Source organism: Falco biarmicus, chromosome 2 (genome assembly GCF_023638135.1).
Source record: "Falco biarmicus isolate bFalBia1 chromosome 2, bFalBia1.pri, whole genome shotgun sequence".
NCBI lineage: Eukaryota > Metazoa > Chordata > Aves > Falconiformes > Falconidae > Falco > Falco biarmicus.
This window is the reverse complement of record NC_079289.1, coordinates 100,780,962-100,804,877: the sequence shown is the minus strand read 5'-3', so window position 1 is coordinate 100,804,877 and position 23,916 is coordinate 100,780,962. Positions and strand designations below refer to the sequence as shown.

At 36.9% G+C, this 23,916-nt stretch overlaps 1 protein-coding gene across 3 annotated transcripts in view; it reads right to left on the bottom strand.

Annotated features, from left to right (window-relative positions):
• Positions 1-23,916, bottom strand: part of SCAF4 (SR-related CTD associated factor 4) — a 47,070-nt gene that overhangs the window by 13,355 nt on the left and 9,799 nt on the right. Inside the window, exons 2-17 of one of the 3 annotated variants that reach the window (XM_056326947.1) lie at positions 21,765-21,848; positions 21,143-21,187; positions 20,130-20,291; positions 17,760-17,895; positions 15,189-15,328; positions 14,469-14,645; positions 13,998-14,098; positions 13,452-13,499; positions 12,188-12,296; positions 11,666-11,833; positions 10,320-10,393; positions 7,901-8,091; positions 5,991-6,091; positions 5,004-5,117; positions 4,122-4,278; positions 2,407-2,561 (exon numbers count right to left, since the gene is read on the bottom strand). In XM_056326947.1, coding sequence (XP_056182922.1) covers positions 2,407-2,561; positions 4,122-4,278; positions 5,004-5,117; positions 5,991-6,091; positions 7,901-8,091; positions 10,320-10,393; positions 11,666-11,833; positions 12,188-12,296; positions 13,452-13,499; positions 13,998-14,098; positions 14,469-14,645; positions 15,189-15,328; positions 17,760-17,895; positions 20,130-20,291; positions 21,143-21,187; positions 21,765-21,848 — 1,962 coding nt within the window. Of the gene's footprint in view, positions 1-2,406; positions 2,562-4,121; positions 4,279-5,003; positions 5,118-5,990; positions 6,092-7,900; positions 8,092-10,307; positions 10,394-11,665; positions 11,834-12,187; positions 12,297-13,451; positions 13,500-13,997; positions 14,099-14,468; positions 14,646-15,188; positions 15,329-17,759; positions 17,896-20,129; positions 20,292-21,142; positions 21,188-21,764; positions 21,849-23,916 lie in introns of all 3 variants that reach the window. The other 2 variants (XM_056326946.1, XM_056326949.1) reach the window with 2 other exon arrangements.

The following is a 23,916-nucleotide window of genomic DNA, read 5'->3' as shown; positions in this document are numbered from 1 at the left end:
TCCTTGTGAGGCCAAAAGCACGTTAGTAACCATACCCAGGAATCCCATAAAAGGAAAATATTACTTATGCTAAGTATCATAAATAGCAGATCTGGATAAGGATGCAGCAAAGCTGAGACCAACCTAGAAAAAAAGCAATGAAGGGAGAGTTTTTTTACTTGGGAGGAGACTGTAGTGGAGAAAGGGCGGAGAAAGCACAACAAAAAGGAAGGTCAAGTGAGAGAAGAGAGTAAGTTACGGCAATTATGCAGGCAGAGCTGTTTGGGGTTATCTGTCAGGCAGGCCGATGCTTGACCACTGCAGTCTGAATGAGGACAATGCATAAAGCCTGTTCTGACACACCACACGCATGAAACCCGCTTCTCCAGAGGGACCAGGGTGGGCAGGGGCTTCCCATGGCTAACGGGGGAGCAGCCAGACCGACAGATCGAGCAACCTGGTATCACTGCACCGACGCCCATTCCAGGCTGGGCAGCATCAGCAGCACCCAGCACTCATAACAACCTCCCCACCTCTTACTGTCCCAAACACTGAAGCCAAATACAAATGCTTGTATCAGAGGACAAAAATACATCAGCTAATTAGAATGCGATGGTACTCTATGAAGTTACTTAAACAAAAGAAGTGGAATATAATGAGCTTTTTCCTTTAGGTATCGGGTCACATTTGCATGTTACAAACCATGTTACTTTTACCACTAACATGATCACAGCTGAACTTAATCTTACAAAAAACCCAAAAACTTTAAGTTTTAAGAACTACTTCTGAATTATTAAACTGTGGCAATTCTATGGCCAAAGAGGACAAAGGAATTGGTCAAGTATATAACAGCACAAAAAAGTTCATAGCAAAACCAAAGATGAAGACTGAACACAGTTTTCTGATCCTGGCCTGAATTTGTGGACACAAGTTTCTCTGGCATAGTAAAAAAAATGAAGCTGATGAGGCTGAGACAAGCAATCAGCACATTCAATATATTCTGCAACTGGTTGGCTTTTTTCTTTACACTTTTGTTTTCAGCATGGATTTAAAGAAAATAAATAAAATCACTACTATTCAATACAGTTAATGGCTATTAAAACTCTCTGAAATTAGAAATTTGACTTATGTGTTCATTTACTAATAACATGTTACTGCATTTCAGGAATTCTCTGTCAAAATGACAAAAAATTCAACATATTATGTTCCCAAATCATATAATTGGCTAAATTAAATATATCTCCAAATAATTTAAGGTTTTGATCTTTTCTGAGCGTCTGCCATATTGTAGTTTGTAAATCACATTTTCTCAAGATGTAAAATAGTTTTATTCACACTTCCTCCCACTTGGGAAAAGGTGTGCTACTATTTTAACAGTGACAAGAAAGAAACTATTACTATAAAAGTAGTAATGCATCAGTCAATAAATAAAGCTAAAAAAAATACAGACTATAAAACACTGGAAAGAGTAATTACTATCACATGCTACTTAAACTAATGGTAAAATTTCAGAGTGCTCTTTTAGCCAATGAACATACAACATCAGCTTTGACTAAAGAACCATTGTAACAACAAAGGAAGAGTATGAAAATTTTTGTATTAAATTCCCAAAGGCTGTTCAAAGAGATTATACACAATATGAACAAACATGAAAGCAACGTGCACATTTCAGAAGGTCTACAGCTTAATTTAGGCAACAGAGAGGAAAATTAATTAGGAAAACACAAAAAAAATGCAATCATAGAACAGAGAGGATGCAATCCCGCCCATTAATAAAAAGAATCTACTGCAATAATTTATTCAGGAATGAGAGAACAGATATTAGAAGTACAGTCCTACAATACTTCAAATAAAGATCTGGGAGATACACATACGTTCGATCTAAATTAGCATTAGGAGCAGCAGCAAAATTTTGGAGCAAATCCTCCATCATTCCTACTAACCGCATGCTGACTCAGTTCCCAGTGCTGTTTCGGTACATGCAAACAACATCCCTTCTTTTCAGGGAAATCAAACCAGATGCTCTGCTCCTGCTGGGCAGAAAACACGCTCCAAACCCTAATGTGTTCGGCTTTTTTTCAAGTCTTCCATTGCCACTGTGACTTAGCAGAAAAGGAATGTTCTTCTATGACACTGTACTGCTTTTTTATACGAAGAAGCTAAAATAAAGGATTTCAGATGCATACTCAATTTATGTCACAGGAAAGTTATCTTTAGAAATTGACAGCATAGCCACTCTTCTAACAAGAGCATTTTTAACCAGGGACAGCATGACAAACATACACACACCCACACCCACAGTCCCATCAACCAGTTACCATTCACTGTATTTCCTCCCTCTCTTTAACTTACATACGGCCATACTGGAATATTACTTAAAGTAAGTTTTTGCTTAGGTATCCAGAGCAAATGAAAAGCAACTCTCACCTGTGGAGGAGGTACTGTTATTGGTGCAGGCATGGGAACAGGAATTGGAACAGGTAAAGCTTTAGGTATAGGTGACACTGGTTCATTATGTGCCGCTTCTGCACCTCCATTTTGAGCTACTTCAATTTCAGACTTCTTGGGAATCCCCTTCCACTCTATTAAAAAAAAAAAAAAACAACCCAAACATACATGTATCAGCTCAGTAGAAACAGACAAGTGGTGAAGTACTGCCATGTAAACTACCACGCTTTGTGAAGTTTACAAAAATGGCTTAAGAGAAAATATTCAGGTAACCAGAAACACAATGCTAAGAAGCATTTAAACATACTTCTGACAATAAAAATTCCAAATTATTTTAAACAGAGTACTGCAAATCACCGAAACATAGCAAGTAAATTTATTCCTTTCATTAGTCATTTAACAACTCTTTGCACTGACAGCATTTATATATGCTCGGGACTCTGAAACACAGTATGTAACAAAAACAGTAAGGCTGTTTTGGGACAAGCTTTTAACAGACTCATTCCATCGCTCTTGAGCAAGAAGGCAGGAGCTTTTTCACTAATTTGAGAAGTAATTTCTGAAAAAACAACGATTTCAAATCTTGAACAAGGAAAAGGAGACGACAATAATAAAGAATCACATTTTTACTTTAAACTCATTTTACTAAAGAAATATGGCTCCTATTGTTTATCAGAACTTCCTGGGAAAGACAGCTAAGCTGGAAAAAGTGATCAGTGAAGGGGCATTATGGGAAAAAGAAAACACTGAAAAGACTGGAACACATTGAGGTTATATTTAAAACTAGTTAGACATTCATTTAAAATACACACTTCAACTTATTTTTGTGTACTTATCCTGCAGAGATGCTACTATTTAGAATAACCACCACCTAATTAGGGCAACTTGGACAGAATGACAAAACCCTGAAATAATGTTTCAGTAACTAGACAGCACACCACACAATGGTTAAAACCAACACAGTAGTCTAGAGTACCAATTCAAAGGACTTAAGGCAATTTCATTTTTTAAGTTCTGCCTTTACTTAATATTACTTTTAAACCCACCAACAGCCAGCACACTAGCAACTGTATTATTGATCTGAAGACTGTAATTGATTTGAAGCTGATGATTATAACAGGTGTCATTTTCTTAATACCACCACAGAAGCCTGGTATTTTCACTGCTTACATACAAAATAACAAGAATGCTGTCAGGTCTCCATAAATACAAAACTTGCTAAAGGAACTGAAAATGTCAGAGGTGTAAAAACTATAGGCACTTGTTTTACAAATTATAAAGCTGCTGTCAGCTCACTTGCTGCACAAGTACTCTAAAAGCAGGTTCCTTTGCTAGGGGTGCCTCACACAACCTGGGAAGGGGGGCAGGGACCACACTGGCTCTGGGACTAACAAGTACAACACACTTGCATCTTGTATTATCATCAAGGGCAAACACCAGCACAGCTTACAAGTCACCTGATATCCAGGTGCATTTTTAGCTCAGCCTCTTGTAACACTGCTGCACAACTCCTGATGAGGGACTGTTGTCAACTGCTTACAAACGCTTTCCAATCTACAGGTACACGTGCTTGCATTTAGCCATTTCAAGGCTTTTATGTGCAACTCAGCCATGGAAGTCAGCCACACCAACTTCGGTACACCAGCACAAAGGACAATTTTTTAAAAGCATTTAAAGATGTAACAATACTTTACCTGGACAAAGAGTTTCATTGTCCAACATTCCTCCTTCACAGAAACTTTCAAGATCTTCAGGTTTCACTTTGTCCCATGGTATGTAAGTAACACCCAATTCTACATCCCAATACTGCTTGTAATCTGGCTTTATTCCTTTATTCAAAGCCCATGCAATCTTGGGGGGGAAGGAAATAGATGTAGTCAGTAAAATGCTTCCGTTTTAGTGGATTTCATATTTAATTCTCACAGAATACCATTACCATTTGAAGCTACAAATCAAAAAGAAAACTCTAGTTGAAACAGCAGGAAAAAGAGGTTAGTTACAAAACTCTGAAATAGGAGGGTTTTTTAAAGCAGACTTAGTTCTTACTTCTTGGCTTTACTCTTGTGTGCAATTTGTAAAAATGTATAAAGGCATCTTCTTCAAATGCTCCCCAGTCACTAAGATTAATCCTATTTCCCATCAGAGGACAGTGTCACTCTAACGCAATGTTCTATGAAAGGAAGAACTTCATTAATGAATGTGTTCTTCCTTATTTATTTTGTAGTATTATCTCTTTATAAGATCACCATATATAATTAAACTTGGTTATAAGACAAATAACCAGCAACAAGAAAAACACAGTCACAGTCCACCATAATGTCTAAAAGGACACCGTTTTTCTTGGTTAAACAGCCTATTGTTGGCAACCCTTCAAGGAAACGGATACAAGTTCCACTAGTCACACTACAGAGCAGGAAGAATACTTACCAAGAAAAAAAGTGGTCCATTCACATAAATTTACACAATACCATATCCAGAATATATAAAAGTCTAAAATACCCAAAAGTCTGTAACAGATGAAAAAGGATTACAGTAATTACAGTACTTTAGACCAGCTTGACATTTTCCAGAAGTACCTTTATAGATTTCTGATTGACTTTGAAGTTTCCTCGGCTCAGTTTTTGTAGGGCACGGTAAGCATCTTGTCTGTGAACCATGACAATATAGGCACATCCTCTAGGCGGTATCATCTGTTTGTATTTTAAGAAAAAAAATCAGGTTTGCTAACGAACAACATATAAGTGTTCAATTACAGTAAGCTGGAACATCAGCAGACACTTCAAAAAGGGCTATGGAAGTATGAAAGAGAATGTTAGTGTAAGAGGCTAAGATAGACAGTATCTTCTGGAAATACAAATTTCTAGTAAATTAAAAGCAACTTCTTATGTGGAAAGTTTTACACTCTCTTCCATGTGAGAATATGGAAAACTGTTGTATATTTCATGATTATTATCTGTAATGCATTTGAGAAAAAAACTTCTATGTTGTTTTACAAAATTTGGGAATAGGAAGAAAATTACAGTCGCTTTGTTTTGTTTGTTCAAATGATATTTTGCATCTACCGGAACAGCTATCATTTATATATAAAATCATCCTTAAATACTGCGAAGTGTAACAATACTTCTGTCATTTTAGCCATAAACATGGAGAAAAGAAACAAGCAAAACAAGAACACCAGCTGAGAGTCCACATTTCTATAATCAAACAAAATGGAGCAGACAAGAAACTCAGTAGCACAGTAATTCTGTACCCATCGCCTCAACAGCCCCTTCTCAGTGAATTCTCTCCAGAAAAACCATGATTTTTATGAAAACGGGATAATCTGCTGTATTACGCCCAAGAGCTTTTTTAAATTGCAAGACACAAAAGCAACTGCCTTCTTGTTTTTCTACAAGCAGCCAAATGAATTGAGTTTACACATTAGAAAACACAATCATATAGGAAATGAGAGCTCTTGACTCTTTTGAATGTATCAAACAAAAAGCTGTCATAAAAAAAGTCTGAAAAGATTTTTTGTAACCAAAGCATACCAAAGTAGCTTACACTGCACCATTTATACTTACGTTTATTGATTCAATTGGGCCAAACTCCTCCAAAAGACTTCCAACATCCTGTTGAGTTGTTCTTTTGTCAAGTTGTCCTACCCAAAGCGTAGTACTACAAACTGCAATCAGAGAGTTAACACAGGCTGTAAGACCACTTGGAAATACAAATTTCACAAGCCAGAATGTCAAAATAGTATTTAAAACAGTTATTCAAATGACAAAGCCAGCTAATATTAAAATATTTAGGAGTGTTTGACAGAAACCTCTTTTTCTTGGCTGGATCTGCATTAACAGTTAACCACAAACTACAGCGGAATCACTGTTAGAATGCACTCGCTAAGCAGCTCTCTAGTCAACTAACACTGAAATGACCTGCAAGGTCTAACGATCAGGAACTCTGCAAATCATCGTAAGAAGGAAAAATACCCTTTGCTGCTAACAATGCTCCATGAAATATCCCAACACACACAGCGGGTATTTCACAACAAGGTAATTCCCTCTGCTTAGTATGAAATCCAAGCTACTAGCCACCATCGCAAGTTACAGACAGTCCTTACTGTCAAGATGATAGAGACACACCCACTACCAGTCAGATTTTCCTCCAGAACATGGTGACAATTCAACTACAATGAGCAACCAAACTTTTAACCTCTTCAGTGACCTATTCACTGCCACTTCTTTCTACAGTTAAGTGAAACAATTATTGACACGAGCTTTTTCTTTCAGGAAAGAGTAAACACGCTGATCTCACTTCATGCTTCAAGGTAATGAAACAGCAGATGAGCTCAAAGTATCACATTTGCTGAAGACTACTACAGCGACATTTAATACTTAACTGTTTTCCCCACCAAGTGATATAAACCTGCAAACCTAAAAAGTATTATGTGCTAGAATTTGGGAGAGATGCTGGCAAAAGCGTATCTTACACTGCTGCCAGTAAGCTTTTAATGAACAGCTGCTACGTCTTTGCAGTCCTTTTAAACCAATGGTACTGTCATTCACAAGGTTTTGGCTAGTTAAAACTCTTCGGATTTTGTCCCTCTCACATCAAAAACATGTTCTCATTTTACTTGATGACTCCAGTGAAGATTTCACACTCCCCAGGAATAGTCAGAAGACACCTAATACGTTTTGTCTACAAAGACAGGCAAAGCCAGGATTATTTCAGAAATCCAGACATTAGTCTGTGTGTTTTCCAGGTCAAAGCTCCCCTTCAGGTTTGAGCCACATATAATGCTGACTCATTAGAAAAATCTTAATAATGTGCTCAACTTCTTGTTCCTCAAGCTGCTTTACTTTATATATCTCAAAAGAAGGAAAAGAAAAGCATGGTGTTTTCAGCTTTTTATTTTCTCATTTTACAGCCAAAATATTTCTGACCTGGAGATATTCCAAAAATGCCAAATTGTTACCGTGATTAAAGGAAGTACAGGGATGTGTGGTGAATTGGATTCTTACCAGCTTTATGACAGTTCAGAAAATAAATCAGAGTACAGTTTACTTTTATTCTGCATGGATGAATCTTGGAACCTGCATCAAGTAGCATTAAACTCAAGAAAAAGGAACACAAAAAATTTTTCAAAATCCCATGCATCAGGTTAACAGTTGTCTTCTGGCACATTCTAGGCAGATACTTACTGAAAGTAAGTGGACTTGTCCATACTGAGGTTTTTTAAAATGTCTAATAGACACAAGAAGCGTGTTTCTTCAACATTTACCGTTCATCTGAAATACCTGTTTGTCTTCTAAGTATTCCATTTTACACAGGTATAATATCTACTGTGTATCTTCAACTTCACAGAACTCTAAAATTCATTAAAGAAAATACTGGGCACAGACAAAAAAATTCCATCTATGAACGAGGAAGATGTTGAGCATCTGAAAAACGGTATTACAAGGATTTGCAGTTACATCAACAATGAACTTACCACTAACAGTTTCTGACTTGATCTGAGGAAGGCCCTTTGACCTGCGTTCTCTCTCCCTCTCACGTTCACGTCTTTCTTGTGACCGAGACTTAGGAGAGTGTCGGCGTCTATCCCTGGACCGAGATCGAGATCGACGATGACGTGATCTTCGAGATCGGGAGCCAGATCTTGAGCGTCTCCTTTTAGGCGACCTAGTTCAAACCAACAACCATTTATGTTCAATCTTTCTGACCCAGACATTGACAGATAACTATTTCAGGTATATACTTAAACCACGGCTCCTCAAACTTTTTAACCAGGGGGCCGGCGTGCAGATGCAGTGGCAGGCCGTCATCTGCGGCTGCTTGGTTCCCCCCGCCCCAACCCCCGGCCGGGGGGACAGGGGGGTCTGTAAATACCGGGGGCCGGACTGAGGACCCTGGGGGGCTGTATCCGGCCTGCGGGCTGTAGTTTGAGGACCCCTGACTTAAATAATCAGGCAAGAGTTCAGTCAATAAAAAAAAAGAAGTCCAAGTTCATTCATATGCATTTAGAACTAGAATAAATTATTATAGTAGTTTATTAATGCAATCAAGGTGATTATTTTTCAATCTAAATTTCTTACCTTCTGTTAATTTTGTATTGAAGTTGACTATCAAAACTATGTCCATGTTAACAAAAAAATTTTCCATCTGCTTAAATGAGTAAAATGTTTATTGCTTTTACCAAAGAATGGTTAAAAAAAAAGAGATTAACAATAAAATCCTACCACTAAAATGGTATTTTACAGCATGTTCAAGTTCTAAGCCACTCAAGGTCTGGAAGACAGTAAATCTTCAAAGAAGTCATATGCAACTTGGCAAAGATGACTCGTAACTAAGTAGTTAGCTTTGCTTTAACACTGGAGCCAGATTTGTTAGGTCAGCTGAGATGTGAAATACTGCCTCTGTGACAGGCAAAGTCACACAGCACACTGGATCAAAGATTTCTTCTTAAGAAAAGTGTCTTTAGAGCTGTCATGGTTTAACCCCAGCTGGCGACTAAGCAGCATGCAGCTGCTCACTCCCTTCCTCCACAGCGGGATGGGGGAGAAGATCAGAAGAGGAAGTGAGAAAACTCATGGGCTGAGATAAAGACAGTTTAACAGGTTAAGCAAAAGCCACACACACAAGCAAAGCCAAACAAGGAATTCATTCACCACTTCCCATGGGCAGGCAGGTGTTCAGCCGTCCCCAGGAAAGCCGGGCTCCATCATACCTAACAGTTACTTGGGAAGACAAATGCCGTAACACCAAACGTCCTCCCCCTTCCTTCTTCTTCCCCCAGCTTAGATACACTAAGCATGACATCATACGGCATGGAATATCCCGTTGGCTGGTTCAGGTCAGCTGTCCTGGCTGTGTCCCCTCCCTATTTATTGTGCCACTCCAGCCCTCTCACTGTCAGGGCCCCAGAAACTGGAAAGTCCTTGACTTACTAAACACATTACCTAGCAACAACTAAAAACATCGGGGTGTTTACCAATATTGTTCTCACACCAAATCCCAAACACACCCCTGCATCAGCTACTAAGAAGAAAATTAACTCTATCCCAGCTGAAACCGGGATGAGCACAAAATTAAACTATCATATTCTGCTTCCCTATCTTCTCAGTATTAACAGGCATGGAAGTTACTCTCTACCAGTAAGAGAGAACTGTATAGATACCCAATTTTCCTTAGAAGGTAGGTGACTTTCATAAGTTCACAACTCTTGAATCACTAATTTGTTTCTCATTACCACTGCAGTGAAGTACACACAACATTTAGCCATATTTATACACAACTCTCCTCAGAGGTAAGAGATGGAAAGGGCCTCTCTTTCTCTCTTCCGGAAGCAGAATTCAAATAAAGCCCTGAACAGTTTTGATTTACTGTGACATTTCACTAGTGTTGTCCATACAAAGAATAATAGGCAGTAATTTCCTGTAATTAACCTTCGGATTAAATTGAAATAAACTCTTGTGCTAAATGTGTCTTTCAGCATTTAATCATAGAATCCAACTTGTACAGCACAACTGGGTACGCAGAAGAAATGACCTCAAAGGAAGCATGCTGAGCAGGGCGCGCAAGAAGTCAACTCAAAACACAAGTAAGAGGACTGTGTCCTAAGGCACTGAAAACGAGCTCCACCACTAGCTCAGTGAGTTAGCACACCTCTCAGCTACTCACTGTCATCTCAGTTAGAAGTTACCACCCCCGCAGTAAATTTAGCAGCGCAGCAACAGATTCTCTGAGTTCCAGACAATCAGCATAACTCTCCTCAGCAATGATTCAGAATTAGTAAAGCATTTTCAAGTCTTTAGACATGACACATTTAAGTTCCCTATTTTAAAATCCAATACTTGATATAATACATATCCTCACTAGAAGAACTTTCACCAGTTTACCTTGATGCAGACCTAGATCTTGACTTTCTGTTGTCAGAAATGTGTCGTTTTCCCTCTTGAATAGGTGGCTGTTCCACTTCCATATCCTAAAATATTAAGTCGACTAGTTTAATGGGCGAGTAGCACATTTTATTTCATTTTATGCCTAAATTATGTAACAGCACTGTTTATATTGAATATTCACATATATGAAATTAAAATGTAATGCAACTCTCCTCTGAAGCTTCACCACTACTTTAGGGTGACTAACAGGGAGACAGTCCAGTATTAAATGAACTTAATACAACTACTACAAAAACATAATAAAACTGTTAGGCAAAATTCTCATTTTCAATTTGGAAATTACTGTTTTTGACATTCTAGTCAATTTCAGCACCACATATATCTGTACAGAATATTAATATATTCCCTTAAAGTCTGTCAGTGGATCTTGCTCTGTCATCAAATCACAGGCAAGTAAGGTCTGCTAGAAAACGTTTCTCCAAGATGTTACAGGAAACTACTCTAAGCCATATATATATAAGCACATTACAATACCGCATCAGTTGTCAAATTTATTGTAAGTCATCAAAACAATATAAAATGCAAGAACCTGCTTAAAATAAACCAACCCAAAGTTCAACAGAGCTCTTCCTTCCTACCCTAAATCCTCTATAGCTTCCCAATCCAGAACACACTGTGCCCTGCCTAAACTTTACATTGCCTTCACGATGCGACCATGTAAAGACACTAGGGTACCAACTCTACTTCTCTTTCTTGGAAAGAAAGAGGCAAATATATTCAACTTTTTATATATATACACACACAGAGGTCAATAGACTTGCTCTTTGATTTTCTCTTAATACCAGCTAGTTACTGAACCAATATCCTCCAAAATCCTTGGAACAAAAGAGAGCTGTTTACATAGACTTGGATTTTTTAAAAATGTTTACAGACTTCTGAGTGCATTTCTACTATATTGGCAATCTACTAGGCTGTTAAAATAGACTTTTCCAGATAGCTTCTCTCCAGAATGAGATTGCATTGTTAGATTCCATGGAACAAAATATACCTCAAGCATGATGGGGACAGGAAAGGGAGGATGAGGGAAAGTGAGAAGTGGAAGGACAAAATTCAATTTAAAGTAATTCACAAAAGTAGGTGTAAAGTATACATATACTGGTTTTGCTAGACTTCTGAAACACCAGACTTGCCGCATAGCACTGCGGCTATCCAGCTTTCTCTCACATGAGCTACTTTCACTGCCATCTCTGTCCATGCTTATCATGAAACCTCCTCCCCTGAACAAACTTTACACATCTGAGAAAGACATGTACTAGAGTACTGTAGTTAGTTTGTTTACTGCAAGGGGTCCTCACCTGCTGATGTGGTTTTTGCATGTGTGATTCACTCTGTACTGGAAAAGGAGACTGAAAGGTTTGCTGCACAGGTGCTGTTGGTGGAATCACAGGTTGAGCCATGGGTGGAAACTGCGGGGTAGGCAGGAGACCAAAACCTGGCATTTGTCCATTAGGAGGAAGTGGAACCTTTAGAAAAGAAAAACCACAAAAACTTCCGATTAGGTAAGAAAGTTACATTAGCTTTCCCAGTTTGTTAAAGTAAAACTGTATCTCTGCTCTGAAATCATAATAAAAGACCAGAAGCACGAGAAGATTGAGAAAGATGAAGCAGGTCAAGTGTTTAAGTGTATAAAATAAAAATCTTGTTCTTCAAAGCTTGATGAGAACAGAACAAAAATATGATTGTTGGGAAAGTTTGAGTGCTAAGCCATACTCGCTCTTCACCAATAGGAATACTACTTCCTTACTTCTGCACCAAAGAAAACAACAAAAGAGAAAACGTAACACAACAGAGGGTTCAAGGGAAAACCCTGAAGTTACCTGATGACGCATGGGATCCTGTTGTATTCCCATCATTCGCTGCTGAAAAGGATCCATGTTTGGGAGTTGAGGAAATACTGGCTGTTGCATACCTTCTCCTGGAAATCCACTAAAACAAGTAATAGTTTGGTGAGACAAGTCAGTATACACACAGATTTTTTTCTGCCTTTATTTTACATATTTCTATGTACATTTCCACATTCTTGCTTCAAATTTAGACAGAAAAGTTATCTTTATGATGATCCCATTTCCTCTCTAAAAAGTGAAAACACAGGAGAAAAAGTGGCTACCTTATCTTTACTCCACTGTAAGATTAGTCTCTTAACATTTAAAGAAATGTTACATCAAGGTTTAAGCCTCCCTTCTCCCTTTACTTATATGATCTTGCTAAAGACCTTGGTCTATGGAAATTTGTCATGAAGGTTGTCTGCCTCAGGTTGACTTTTTTTCTTTCCAGTTCCTCTTTTGGAAGCAAAAGTAGAAAGCCTTTTCCTCATGGCAAATAAACTGGCCATACTTTTGCTGGAAAAAAACTCTGGTTTGGGAAGAATTTAGGGCAGAGAAGAAAGGGATATGTATATCACACAAGGATTACAATAATGCCATTCACTTCCTGATTCAACACACAGAATGGACAGTGCTCAGGGAATTAATGAGGTCTGTGCAGTTAACAGAACCTGTTTACAGGATGCAGTTTGTGTAAGAAACTGAGCAGGATTTCAGGAAGATAAAGGAATTTCATAGTGATGTGAAACAGAACTTTGTAGTATTTTAAGACACAGGTGCCATACAATTCTTAGATGATTCCGGATAGACGGATTTTTCAAACAGTGGATTACTGATTTTGTGTGGCCAAAATGAGACTACTGGAATACAGTCTTCAGAGGCAACTTATACAACTGTAAGGTGGTAATAACAACAGAAGTTTTGAAGTGTTGCCCACAGAAGATAAACATGCTGAAAAGCCTAGTCCAGTGATCTCTGGCTGGGCATAGACAAGCAACGATGATGTTTGACCTACCTCATCCTTCTGTATGCCAGAATTTGATCTGTATTATATGGAAAATACTACCAATTCACTTAAAAGACATTTTAATTAACTAATATTTGTGGAACATTAAAGTGCTCAAGGTCATAAACACAGTAAGAAAGCTAATGACAAAGTTAGTGACTCGGTTTTTGAGAGCAGTGTTTGGATGGCATATACAGAAAGTAAGACATGGGGCCACATACTGAAGCAGGGAAAAAAGAAATATTGACTAACCCAGGTATTGAGCACCATCCAGCCTGTGCACTGAATGAGAGAGAAGTCCTGTGGAAAAAACTAGTATGTGATCATGTAATTTAAGACTTTATAATAACGCATATCAAAAGGGAAATAGGAGTCTGAGTTTGTTTGCGTGGGTATTTAATGTTTGAGAAAGTAAAGCTGCAAAGCCAAATTTAATTTTTTAAATAGTTAAAACTACCACTATGTTCGGAATAGCATCTTTTACCCAGCCAGCAAAGCAATCCAGCCGATTACTAACAATGCCCTGACATGCTCAGTTGTGCAATAAAAGTATGGAACTCATCTTGAAGCCAGAACTGAGTTTTTCTCTACAGAACACATTCCTCAATCAACGATACATGTCAAACCTACACCAGATCACCGAAGTAAAAAAACCAAAAAAAACCCCAAACACCAGAAGTTGTTAACATTTTCTATTAACAGCTAAGCACTGAAATATCTTGGAATTTTAGTCAGCTTTCTAACCTAAGTATTTTTTACAACAAAGATTTGTTAATTTTATTTTGACACAAAACTTACAAAGCTGGCTGAGAAACTGAAGGAGAAGGAGCTGAATCTTCTTTCTTTGAATCTTCTACTGCTTCTGGTTCATCATCATAGTCAAATCGATCTAGCAGTTTCTGAAAGAAATTAACGTTGAACCAAATATTTTTTCTGTGTCTTATATAATTGGCAGACAAAATTTCCTTATTATTGGAATCCTACTATGTATCTAACAGCTCTGGAATTAAAAGACAAGGCTAGAATGAGGGGTGGAGGAAACATCTATATTCTAATACAGAAATAGAAACTTTCCAAAACCAGTTTTATTCAGCTTCAGAAAATGCAAAGGCTGTAAAAACAGGAAGTCAACCTCCAAATGGACCAAGAAAACCAGAATTCGCATCATTTTTCTCCTAACAAATGGAGGATAGACATTGAGGTATGCATCAAACAGTCTTCTGCTGAACTGAAAAAGTTAAACACAAAAGAAAACAAATTAAGACTTACTTTGTCAAATGATGTTTTTTGCTCAGGAAGTGGAAAAGCAGCTTTTTGTTCTGGTGGCTGTGCTGCTGTAGTTTTCAACTGAGCAGTAATAGCTTGAACCTGAGCCATCACAGTGTTATCTATGACCGGTGACTGGGGTTTTTGAGGCTGTTGAAAAGTCTGAAGAATTTGCTGAAGCTACAAAAAATATATAGTTTTAAGTATATATTCTTGTAGAAACACATAGTACTGAAGGAGGTGTAGGATATAAATTATACATCAAACCAGATTATGGCACAGGATAATCACCACCAACAACCTGACTGAACTATGGAGAACTTTCATCAAGACCAGATTTCACTTTTTACATACTTCAGTGGCAAAAATTCAGTAGATTCCAAGATTTCAGTATTCAGGCTTTTCGACACTGCAAACGTTTAAGTGAACCAAACAATAAAACTCAATGTTTTGTTTGATACATCCTGCCTGTTCTTGAAACTTTGTCACTGCATCAATTCAGAACTAATTATTTAGAAATAACTAACTGACTTTTCCTCAAATACCATAATTACTGGATAGAAGAGTCACAGATCATTCAAATGCTGACTTTAACAAGTTTTCCACCGAAGACCTTAGGGAGGCTTTTTGTTTTGCTTCAAATCAAGGATATTACTTCCATCATTTTTCCTCCCTCATTTAATGTAACTGATGTTAGAAGGGAACCAAATAGAAACAGGTTACCTGCTGTCCTTGCGTTGTTTGAAACAACTGAGCTACGGCTGCAAAGGCATCAGAACTGGGCAACTGTGGCACAGTAGGTACTGAGTTAGCAGTAACTTGAGGGGGCTCCGAAGGAACCTTTGCTGGAGGGGGAGGCGAACCTAGAGCGTTTCATAAGAATTGAAAAGGTGCTGTGTTACTGCAAAACATACATCTTAGTCTTCATTGCATACATCTACCTCTTCGAAACAAGTGTCTCTCTGCAACACCCTATTTAACCCAAAAAGTCCTATCTAAACTACCCCAATTGCAAATTCCATTCCTTTTGCCTTTAACTGCTCCATTCACTGCTTTCATCTGTGCATTATATACACTAAGAAAGAAAACAAAACAAAACAAAAAAGGCCTATCTGAAAGCCAGTCCAGCAGGGTATTTTAGATCACAACTCAATGTTTATAACTTTTCTAAAATTGTACAATTAAGAGAAAAACTATTACTCAAACAGTGATAAGAAATGCGTATCAATACACTTATAAGTTAGTTCCAGTTACAAAGTTCTGGACTCATTCCTTTGGATGAATATTTCAAATCAATCATCTAATGGTTCATTTTAAGAGCAACTGAGAAACTCAGTTTCTGCTTTCAGTAACTGAACTTTTTTGCTGATATGTGCGGTAATAATTGAAGGTTTTTAAAAATTATTTCACAGGCAACCCTTTTTCTTTGATAAGGTTTGTTCACATGCCACTTTTCCATAGGCACAAGCCAAACCTGCATCTGACAGATAAATCCTCCTACAACAAAAATAATTTTTATTAATTCTTCCAGGAAAAGACTCCCATTTCCGCTGAGCTTTACTAAAACTGAGACTCCACTTTAAGACATGCTATTAGCTTCATCTACACTTACAGTTTTCCTATTCTCTTTGCCTTAGATTACAATGCTATTCTTTTAATAAACATCTTGCCAGTACAAAGTGAATTAGCATTAATACCATCAGTTCCTACATGCTGTGAGCAAGTAACTATTCTTTAGCAAATATATTTTAATGGACTACTGTAAAACTGTACAAGGAGAGACAGTAAAAAACCCCAGATATTTTTTAGTTTGATAGGCTACACAAATGTTTGCCTTACAACATCAACTTCTTTAAAGTCATTCATCTGCTTGCAGTTTAAATAACTGCAGTGTTGACATGCAGCAAGAAGACAAACATGGTGAATATTATTTTCCCAGAAGTCAGATGCTACATAAAAACACTGCAAAAAAAATACGTGATTGTTTTTAAATATAAATTAACTCCCAAATTATTTCCTGTATATATTCAGAAGGATATTTACTTGCTTAAGGGAGAAAATTTGCATTTCTCTCTCTCTGTCTTTTTGGCTAAACAGACTTTGTAGCATTATGAGCTAAACAGATTCTAGTTCACATAATGCATTAATGTATTTATTATTATTCATTAGCATATTTATTTCAGGGCCAAATTATCCCCTCCAGTGCATCTGAATAATCTCGCTGAAATCAGTAATTCTGTACATGAAATTCTATGCAGAAGGCAGCCAACCTGTTAGCTACTAGTGATGAGACAGAGATGGAAAAACCGCATTATAATGAAATGGTATAGCCACCAGTCTGCACCCAAGCTCAGATGCTAAGACCTTTCTTCCCCTTGTCCTGCCACGGTTATAAAACACATCAATAAGATATGCTTTGAAACACCACTGGGGATGATTTGATTCATGCAACTGTGCATCGTTATTTTTTTGTCACCACACCTCCCTCACTCGATTACATTTTTTGCCAGTCCTGCTCTAACATAAGGAGGTTACCAAAGCTGAGCCTGACTATACTGAGTGCAAACTAAAAAAGAAGACCCTTCAGAGAAAACCAAAATTGTGGTATGTATATTCTCATCCACAATTCAGTAATCTCACTACCAGCTTTTTATGTGGCATAAAATAGGTCAGTGAAGATTTTGTGGGCAGGCCATCATTACTTCACTCTTTAGGTCAGTGGTTTTCAACCAGAAGCCCGTGTAAAAGCCTACTGCCAGGCATAATTTCACTGTTTAAGAACTTTGATTTGGAACACCAACTAAAATATTTTGGGACTGCACAGTGAAAAAGACTGACAGCTGTTTCTTCCAGGTACTAAGCTGATTCAAAGAAGCATGAAGCTCTAAAACATGTAAGATCATGTTTTATTTATTCAGACTCTAACAATCAAAAAAAAAATACATCAGAATTATAAAATTGAGAAGCAACAGAAAAATATTTCAGACCAAAAGAAAAAAAGAAAACAATTTTTTTTAAGAGGGGACCTTGAATTCATCTGTAAGTGAAGTGTGCACATATGCATACACAATATAAATTTCAGGTATTTTCCAAATAAGTGTTCACATTCTGGTAATTTCTGAAGTACAGTATCAACATTTATTTAGAATTAATTCAGCTGCTCCACAGAACAGTGACAACAAAGTTGAGTTTATTAATATGCTACTGTTGCAACTGATAGTAGGCACTTCAATGTGAAGGCAAACAAGCTATCATCACTTGCCCTTTTAAAAGATGTTATAATGTCATTCATACCTTCATTATTAGTAGCATTTTCTGTCATTGGTGCAGTGGCACTAGTTCCTGCTGCCATATCCAGAAGAGGCTGAATTATTTCAATTTTAAATACTCCGTTTTTTTGCCAAAGGTTCAGGACACGGACTATTTTACTCTGTTGAAACAAAAGGAAGCATCAATGCTAAATATAGCTCTCCTAATTCACAGACGCCAAATTTATCTTCTCTATGTTGAGAGGAAAGGTTTGAACAGTATAGGAATTCAACATAATAAGGCATACCTACTTAACAACTCCTGCCTTGTCACATAGGTCAGCAAGACCTTTTATGTGGCAAAGACAAAAACTGCCAACTTATTTTACTGTCTGTTTTAATAGAAAGCAACTAGGCTTGATATACAACAGAGGAAGTCACATCAGCCCCACCATTTCTTTATGACGGACGGTCATAAAGGGATAAAACAAACAACAAATGTGACAAGAGACAGAGAGAATCAAGATGAGCTGGAAAACCCTAATGAAGAAAGGGGCAATAGACCATAAAACACCAGAACAAAGCTTTAAAGTTGAGATAGAAGACTGACTGCTTGAATTTTTTTCTACTAACCCAACAATTCTATGTTGACACCAGAAAACCCAACTCTATCATTATTCAAATGATCAGGAAAGCAAGTGAAAAACACTGCAGAATGATTAAATTAGAACCTCTGACTGTCAGCTGTTATTTTAAGCTGGTTTCTTTTTTTAACATTAAGAACAATGAAGCTTTCAGGAACAAGCTGGAAATTAGTCTTTCCTTCTTTAGGCCAGTATTAAACAATAATATCTAACTACATGTGCTGCTTCAGTTGAAGCATGCAAGCTGGTGGAAGTCAGAATACATGTTATATTGACATACCTGTCCTTTTTATATACTTAGCCATCTGACTCACAAACACATACATTTTAAGTACTTTTTACTTCTACTGTAGCTGCTAAGAATGAATCGATTCTGTTACTTCTTGTTTCAACAATAAAATGCCTTACTGTGACTCAGTTAAATACACCCATGCAAATCCACCCATACTTTTGTAAACTAAATGATTGAAGAATTTCACAAAATGTTTTCTACAATACGATTAATTAGAAAGCAATCTGAAATGCTATTTTTAAGTAAGATTTTGGTCTGAAAAACAGTGAACTTTACAACAGCAGCATTTTTTGGCTTTGGGTACTCAATCTCTCAAAAATACTTGAAAATAATATGAAGGCCAAAAAATGAGTAAATTTAGTAGTCTTGTTTTTAGTCACACATTAAAATTACAGAAAGGGCTGTTAAAAAAAAAGTAGTATTATTTTCCTTGGATATCAGCCATAATTGTTGTGTATCTGCAGATCAGGTTTTTTGTTTAGGTACTGGAAATTTATTAAAGCAAGCGTGTTATAAACAGTACTATTCCCCTAGTGGAAAGCATCTGAATTATTTTAGCAGTGAAGTCTCCAGTAGTTCCATACAAAAGACAGATAGTCTAATTCATTTAGATGAACAAAATGGTAACCACAAAGACAGAAAGAACGTACTGCTGTATCTCACCAGGATATCGACCCAGAAGCTCCAGAATATCAAACTCAAGGTCTAAAGATCTGAATGTTCCACATTAGGAAACTACAGCACATTAAAGCCTTTCAAAAGCTTAGAAATTTAGAGGGAAAGTCAGTTAGAAAAAGACTGGTTTGCCCTTACAGTACTACTATTAAGAAAAAGAGTGAGTAGGCAATTTTTGGAAACCAACTAGCAACTTCTAGAACACACTTATCTTGGGAATCTTTTGAAATTGTTCTGACAAGGCATGAAAACCATCTTCTGTTAGTAGAAACCTGAACTATCATGAATTTGGGACACTTTGCGAGCCTCCGTTCTATCAGCAAGTACAGCAAAACTAAGAAAAACTGAGGCCTTAAATCAGTCTTGAAAATGGAGAGCAGCAATGAAATTCTGAAATATGGGATTTATAAAGATTGGAGAAACCAACTTGATGATTTTCACAGAAAATATTTGAGAGCAGAATCTTCACACCAGAGCTTCTCCTATAAAACTTCAATTTTGTGGGAAACGCCACCTTCCATAGTTAAGTTAGACTGAAGGAGCCTCAAGGACAGTTCTGGCATAGTGTTAAAGTGTCTCGCACAGGCAAAAAAAACCCTGATGAAATTAGGCAAAACAAATACTTTAACTAGAACTTTCATTTGATTATCACCTTCAATAATCCTGCTCAGCATGTTTTAACCATTTCATATATTAACATTCACTACCATGGGCATAGAGAATCACCATATTAGCTTCCATGTAAGTGGAAACACCAAGACAGCACTGTTATCAATTCACAACACTTGAGAAATCATAGTTGTACCTTGTCTTCAGATGGACAGAGATACAAATACTGGAATGTGGCAGTAATATTTTTAGAGAATCTTGGCCCAAAAACATCTTTGTCTGTTCCAAACTGGTGACGAGACTGACGAACAATAGAGTCAATAACATACAATCCAGGGACTTTATATTCCGGTTTGCACTGAAAACATACAAATAATTTTCCGTTATGCAGTGATACTAACAAGATAACATGCATTCACCTTAGATATATACCTGGGTAGAAAAAAACCAATTTGTTTTATGTGGAATTCTCTTAGTGCTTTACTTTTGTTTTGTTTATAGAAATGGAAAAGAAAGAAGAAAAACATGCTTTCACATTTGGGACAAGGTAAATATACTTAGATAGCTTGAAACAGTCTTTATCTTCTCAATCACTGCTTTTAAAGTACCTTTAGCCTGACAACATGCAAGTGCAACAGGTCTACTACATTACAGTAGAGATGTTGTAACTCTGCAATCAACCTACCTCACACTCAACGCACCAAACTACTTCCACCAACTCTACTCTCCAAAATTTAATGCAAAGTCCTTCTCTTCAGAAGTCTCTGAATGAAAGACATTATTCTTTCTGTTCACTCAGAGGAACCTGCTTTAGGCAGCATGATATGGTTTTAGCGAGTATTACATTCTAGCCTGTTGTTCTACATGCCTAGGCAAGCATGAAAACTGTCTGAAAATATGTATTATCTTAGTCAGTGAAAACTAATTTGAAGTTCAGTACTTTTAGTTTCCTCCTCAGTTGCTGGGTAAAGGAGAAAGGGGTAATGTCACTTTTTTTTCCCCTCCCCTTCCTAATGGATAATGTAATACCCTCATAACTAAAATGAGATTATACAGACAAAGAGAAACCAAAACATATAAATTCCTAACAAAACAGAACTTTGTCCCTCAATCCCTATATACAGAAGCCTTTCTAGTTATTTACTAGCATTATTGGTAATATCTAGAAACAGATGCAGACAGTATCTTTATCAGTAGATAGTTTTTTACCTTTTTGATGAACTTCTCTACAATCTGGACAACATGCTTGTAGAGCTGGAAAATAAATACATGTATTAATTAATCATTACTCAACAGTGGCACATCATTTTAACTCTTTGTGCTTACTACCATTTAGGAAAGAGTCACATTCTAAAAAGAAGTATGTTATCAAGCTAAGTTAATCAAACACAGAGAAAGATTTCATGGGGGGAACAGATAAGCCATCCTTTCTATCAGGAGTGTGTCAATGTGTAAAAGACATACTACATCTAGAGTATTAATGAGAGCTTTCTGGATTTACTCTCTAAGGAAGTCTGTTATGTTTTAATATGCTAAGGTACAGTTGCATCCTGCAACATTTAAAATTTTATTACACAGAAATCACAACACCCTAGTGGGTGTAGCATTAAAAAGCAATGATTCAAAAAAATCAAGCTGTCATTATACAACTAGTCTAAAACCAAGACGTGATATTCACCACCCACTGGTTTCTAGATAACATTCTTCACACCACCTAGAATTAAACATCCATGAAGCTAAGACTGGGAAATCCAGAGATGCATTTACTTAGAACTAAAATAATAAAACATTGCTACTGTTACAGTTTCATGTTTGTTCCTTTGTACTTTACCTTAATAGCTTTAATGGCAGCTTTTGTGATAAGAATCATTTTTGCTCGGGAAATAGGAGGTTTCATCTCCATCAGTGAAAAGAGCTAAACAGGGAAAACAAATATTAAAAATGTATTCTGAAGTGTAAGCAGTTAACCAAAAAGACAACATTTCAGACAACCAATTGATTACTGACATTGCATACGATGTATTGCCACAATGCTGGCAGGTCCTTGAGACTAACAGGCAGACCTTTCTAGGCAATGTTCAAATCTATCTTTCTTATGAACTAACCCATACTCACTGATGTACAAAATTTACATAAGGCTGCTCTCAAAGTTTTATTTGGTTCTAAAAATCAGTACCTGCTAACCCATGGTTACAGGCACTGCTAACTTATGGTATGGGAACTTGATATTTTGCAAAAACAATATAAAACAGAAATAACTGCAGCTTGATTTAAATTAGTGTGTGTATCTGCTTACCAAAGAGAAATATTAGGATGGTCCTACAGATGGCTAGACTGACACAATCCTATAATCTTAAAATAATGTGCATAAAAGTATGACAACTTTCATGCATCAAGATGATCAAATCAATACAAAGGTTTGAAATTACCTTGCTATATATAGGCACAGCAAAGGTCTTTATTGGAGATGCTCCTCATTTCATTTGCTATGAGGATACCACATTATTATCAAAATAACTGCACTAACTGTTTTGGAGAATCCTCTGCACTATTCTCCATATTAATGTCACTCAGTGGAAAAGTGAAGTCCCCAAAGACAAAGTTTTTAGAAGTTACCAGTCTTTACAGATGGTAGTTTGAAGCATTCTGTGACTCTGACTTACAGAATAATTCTGATCTCATTTCTATAAACATAGCACAGACACACTATTTCAAAGAGTTTTAATCATACCAGAAGTTAAGAGTGCTATTAAGACCATTAAGCACAAAAAGGGATTCTGCAGTACTAGATTTCATTATTTTATTTTTTTTTTAAAGTCTGAATTCACAGAAAGTATATTCTATCTTCAAAACATGTAGGATACAGGTAGGATGTTCAGCTCTTCAAATCTGGAAGTGTGACACTACGCAAAAAAAAAAAAAAAAAACCCAACCCCAAACTTCATTTTCACAAATAGCATCATCACCATGACTTACATCTTATGTGAGGAAATTTATTACAAACCACTTTCAAAAAGTCTAGAACCTAGGCATTTAGAAAAGACGCCACTCTGTCTTCCAGTATTGACCCCTAACTCTGAAAAGTGTTAGTTTCACATTTCAGAAACTGAGATAAACTAAAATGTGCACACAGAACTGTCAGAGCTGATGAAAAATCCACAAAGAGCTGAACACAGAAAGTTGAGGGAAGAGGGATAAGTCTTCCTCAGGACCCCAGCACCACCTGAACAGCTGTGACATTCTTACGGTATTTTGCCTTCTGTAGAGGATTTTAAGAAAATGGGGAAATAAGGGATTTGGGGAAGTTTGTTTTTAAATAACAGCCCTACAGTCTGGCACTCATAAGCATGCATGATTATCTTCATGAACAGAACACACCAAAATGCAATGTGCATTTCACCACTTCCAGACCACTCTGCCTACTCTAGATCTACAGCACATTCTATATACTCCATAAGCTGCTGTTGTAATTCCACATCATAAAATAACCAGTTGCAAAAACTACTGTATGCTACACTAGATTTTTACGGTATACTGTGCACACTTCTGTTCTACTAGTCACTAGACCTGGAAGCATAATCCACACTGGTTTGTCAGGATCATTCTCTCTTCTACAATCTTCCTTCCCATCTTCCAAGCAGAAAGAGAAGCCAGGACACCCCAGAACTACCTTTTAATTCTTCCTTCTATATCACAGCTAATGGTGAGGTGCTCTCCTTCATTACTTATTACTGTCTATTCTTCCAATAAACTTTATTTCTTATTTAAGCTGTGGCTTACTAAAGGTAGAATCATTATATTGTCATGATTTGTACAACGCAAAAAAGCATAGAGATCTTCAACATTTCCTTCATACACATCATCATTTTTACCCTTGGAATATTCCCCACAAATCATAGAAAAATGGGTTTGCATTACATAATTTGATTTTCCTCTCTTCACAATTACATAAAAAATAGAGCCTTTGAATACTAGCAAAAAAT